The 4,812-nt window shown below is 37.0% G+C and overlaps 1 protein-coding gene across 1 annotated transcript; it reads right to left on the reverse strand.

Moving 5' to 3' along the window:
• Positions 1 to 815: 815 nt before the first annotated feature.
• Positions 816 to 1,610, reverse strand: LOC118752430 (the record flags this gene model as incomplete). Its single annotated transcript, XM_036487350.1, is given in 2 exon segments — positions 816 to 1,204; positions 1,287 to 1,610. Coding segments are annotated over 2 exon segments (491 nt in total), but the record flags the coding sequence as incomplete, so codon positions are not given.
• Between the last annotated feature and the right edge of the window lie 3,202 nt (positions 1,611 to 4,812).

The raw sequence follows: 4,812 nt of genomic DNA on the forward strand, positions 1-4,812 counted from the left end.
TGTGAACATTTTGGAACTTATCTTGGAACGAACTGTGAACACTTCAATTCTGTAGGAGTAAAGTCTCAGTTCTATTGGAGTTTCGAAAACCACTTATTTATGTCATAAGTTCACTCTACATTCATATTTTGAACATAAGAAAGATTCAGTAAAACCACGTTTAACTCTACGCTGACATTGTAAACCCTCCTTTATGTTCGTACGTATGTATAAATACACATAATACGTTTATTATATGTACATACATCCATATGCGTATTCACATACAATATACATACATAAGTATTTAACTAATTGGGTTTTGCTTTGAAGTGCTATTTTAGGAATCATACATACGTATATTAAATTGTGATTAATGGCATATGAAGTCCAAGTGCAATATGTAGTACCTACACATACATACCTATATATAATATCGTCGCCCAAACGTCAGAAACATGAATATGTAAAAAAGCGTTGTAAAAATGAAAATTTTTGGGAAATCAGGTTTGAAAGTTTTTTTTTTACGAGACTTAACTCTACATTTATGCAATTCAAATTGTAAAATATATGGTTTCCGGTCACGCATGATATTCTGGGTTTTGGTATAACATCCAAAGCTTAATAAAGTCAACCCAATAACTCAAAACTGATAAATTTGCACATTTATGCTTCTGGCATAAGGGTGACGATATCCTTTGTAAGGTTTCATGATAAATTTTGTATGTACTAATAATCCGATTTGTTATTTTTTATGTTTGACTACATTCAATATTTAGTTTTTCATTGGGCAATAATCTAGACTGTATGTTTCTATGTATGATTACTCGATTTACAAATTTGATTAATATTAGGTATACATGCAAATACGAAAATTCTTATAAAAGACATTTGATAAAAAATACGGTCATATGGGATTTTTCTTGAACTTTTTCATATTTCAATTTAAATACTTCACTTATAGTTTAAAGGCTTAAGTTTAAATAAAAGTCTTCATAATAAGTAGTAAAATATTAAAGTAATTTTTTAATAAATATCTAAGTCTAATTCATTAATTTTTATATTCGTGTTATATTGATTGTTTCATTTAATGATTCCCTCCTCAGCAATTGTTTTGTGTCATTCTCAATCTCCATTGGCGATATGCCAGAGCTTCGATCGTTTATGTACGTATTATCCTCCTCCACAATTTTTTCGAGCACTATATCACCGGTATTGGCTAAACCTATCGAAAGAAAATGGAATGCAACAAAATATTTAAGTCCGACTTAAGAATTAATACTTTCTAATACTATTAGCACACTAACAGTTGTGTCCTGTCAACGGACCATTTGCTACTTCTTCCGCCGACGTACTGTTGACTAGTGCAACATCAGTGGCAGCTCCATTGCGCAAGTTCTTTTGTAGTGCCACAGCTTTGCGTGCATGACGCGTGGTAAGAACACCCGTTTCTACATCACGTTCCAGACGATGGCCAGATCTTGATCTGGTTAATTGCCTTTGCACATAGTCTTCGAGATCTTCTTCCTCTTTGCGACTAATTAGGCAATTCAGTGCAAGCAAGAATAGTCCCAACCCAAGCGAAAATAGTCCAGTGCATGTAACTTCGTTCCACCAGGCCGAACTTGAGCCTAGAATAGAATTAATATTTAAGACTATGTAGTAGAGTGGTTCATAAAACCACTATTTTTGGAAATTCATAAACGCTACATCAGAATATTGTTATTTGTGATAAAAAAAAGAGATACGTATTTTTTTTTTTTTTGAAAAAAAGTTTTTTTAGAGGTCGCGCTGGTCGGTTTTTCATAAAAACGCTGAAACGCAGCTAAAATGTGGTTTTTACATATAATTACTCTGGCATTATTGAGGAGCATTCCCTTAATTACACACCTATCTTGGACAGTTAAAATGGGCATAGTTCCCGAAAATATTCTCTCGAAAAGAGACTAGTAAAATCAAAACGTTGATACTGAACGATTTGCGCATTGTTATGGGCTGGAGCTTGTTACCAGGGGGTTTCTGGGTTTTGCTTATTAGGAATCTGAAGTCACTTTTTCAAAATTCAAAACGGCGGATCCAAAATGGCGATCCATTTTTTTTTAATGATTGGATTTGTTCGAAAACCGGTACTCGATAGTTTTTGGGGTCGCCGATTACGAACCTGAAGTAAATTTTGTTTACTTCAAAATGGCGGATCCAGTATGGCTATCAAATTAAAAAAAAAATACTAAAATTAAAACGTGGATACTGAACGCTTTAAGCATTGTCAAGGGCTGAAACTCGGCATTAGGCCCATTCTAACTACCCAAGACAGGTATGTAATTAAGGGAATGTTCCCCAATAATACGAGAGTAATTATATGTAAAAATCACATTTTTAGCTGCATTTTAACATGTCAAGAAAATAAAAAAATGGGGAACATCAGCGTTTTTATAAAAAGCCGACCAGCGCTTAAAGGTCACTTTTTTTCAAAATAAAAAAACACGTTTCTCTTTTTTTATAACAAGGGACTGCAAATGCTTTTCCCAGTGTATTTAATGTCATTTTAACCGACTTCCAAAAAAGTAGGAGGTTATCAGTTCGCCGGAATATTCTTTTTTATGTACCACGTCAACCAATTACGATAATTCTTTTTGCATCGGGAAGGTAGTGTCTCAGAGGTGGTCTCATACTAATCTGGTTTAGATCTGATCATTGGATCATGAAATATATATATACATTTTTTTTTTATATGAGAATTGAAGTTGGTTTGGTTTTTTTTTGGTAAAAATTATTGGTTGCTTTTCGTTTTCTTCTTCTTTTATACGCGTATTTTGTTTTTGTGGTTTGCTTGGACAATTTCGCGTGAAATGACCCGGCTTGTCGCACCGATAGAAGTTTTTTCCTTGTTTCGAATTCCCCGAATTCCGACCAACCTACGATTGATTTAGCCTTTTCTTTGTGTAAAGCACATTATAGTCCACTTTGTCCTTTTTTGATTTTCCCGACTCATATTCTTCGAGGATTTTCACGCGCTTCGGCAAATCGTATCGCGTTTTCACCGCTCATACGACGCTGGCAGACTATTCAACAACAAGATTGCTAGCAGCTCGTCGCCAACTTAAACGTTTCTACCGCTTTTCTATCTGGCCCTTTGGATTGGAATATCGATTCCAATCTTAACCGAATTTCACGTGGACTGCTGCATTTTGAAATTATCCCTAGCTCTGTTGTTGCGAACGTATGTCCGCTAATACCTTTTGATCAGCAATTTTCCACTCGATGAGTATTGCCTCATCCGTAGGCTTCGCGATAGAGCCATCTACGTAACTCCCCAGATCAGTTTTGATAAACTGATAAACTTCACTTTATTTTTCACCGTTCACAGTCTCTCGGGCGCTGGGGCATTACCTAAAGTTCCGAGGGTTTTGAATGTTACTTAACGACTGACTTTATTCAATACGAACAAACGTTTACAAAGAATGAATGATGAAAGAACACAATTGATAATTATCCGTTTGAATTTTCTGACAGTTTTGATAATATATAATGAAAGTCAAGCATTGAGGCATCGGGTGCACCCCCTGATCGTCACTGGTTGTAAAATTGTTTAAAACTATGGAAACTTCGATGGTTCCGGGTGCACCAAGGAGTGGTCAAAAAAGATTATTTTGCATCCGGTTTATTCAGCTCACGAACTCTGGTGTTTACATCAGCCGAACATCCATTTGTAAGCGAGCCAAACCTCCCCAGTAATGGTTTGTACGCTGCCCTTGGGACCCGCCACGTAAAAAAACGCCAATGAATAGCCCAAATGAGACCCCTTTTGGGGTGACGACGCCTGCAAACGTTTTAAGGACTAAGATTTGGGGCCTTGGACCGCGCAAAGTAGGAAAACAACAGGGCCCTCCGACGTCTATTACAGCTTCCTTTTAAAGGAGGGAAAATTCGGTGTCGGAATTAAGGCTGGACCCAAAATATTTTAGTTTCTATCACCAGTTTCCAGCATAAGAAGCTCCACCAAGCTACGTGGTTGTCACTGGTTTGAAACAAGAAAATCTAAATTATGATGTTGGGATGGACGTAAGGCACGTTTCAACTGTGTTAAATAAAATACGTATGATTCGAAAACCAAATTTCGAATCGGATGTTGTGATAGACAGAAGGAATGATTCCACTGTTTTAAATGTAAATTCGCCGAGGACCTAACATCGATTCGGCTGGCAAGATACGCATACGCATCTGTGCAGCAAATAACGTGCGTATTAATGTACAAGGAAAGCCCGACGTTGAGGAACTGTAACTGTAACGGCAGCCAAAAGATGCGCTGGGACTCTTAGAGACCACTAATCAATCGTTTATCGTTCCCCACATACCGCCGCTGAAGATCTGATTGGGCCTTATCAGTGCGGCTTTAGGACAGGTATTCTCTATAAGCAAAATATTAGAAAAGACCTGCGAGATTACGGTCGACTCACACCATCTTTTTGTGGATATCAAAACAGCATGAACAGAACGAAGAGTATTTAGTTGCCTTTATGCCGTGTGAGTTTTTTAATCTGATGTTAAAGAAGATAATAAGAACGAAGTATCTCCCTGGCATCTAACAAACTGTCAGCGCTAACTGCCATCCCTAAATTGGCGCGTCAAGCGCCAAGGAACTGTGAAAGATCCTCATGCCTATAAAATTTATATGGAGCATCCCACAATAACGCGGCGCTAGCCGGAATTTAATTTTTGACAGGGCGTTACGTGTTGAAGTTGGATCCAGAAGATGGAAATAAAGAGAAAGTATAAGGAATTTAGAGAGGAAACGAGAATAAAAACGAGAGGAAATGAGAAAACGTCAAAAAT

The sequence above is a fragment of the Rhagoletis pomonella genome, unplaced genomic scaffold, assembly GCF_013731165.1.
Source record: "Rhagoletis pomonella isolate Grant_MI unplaced genomic scaffold, Rhpom_1.0 Rhpom_scaffold_01501, whole genome shotgun sequence".
NCBI lineage: Eukaryota > Metazoa > Arthropoda > Insecta > Diptera > Tephritidae > Rhagoletis > Rhagoletis pomonella.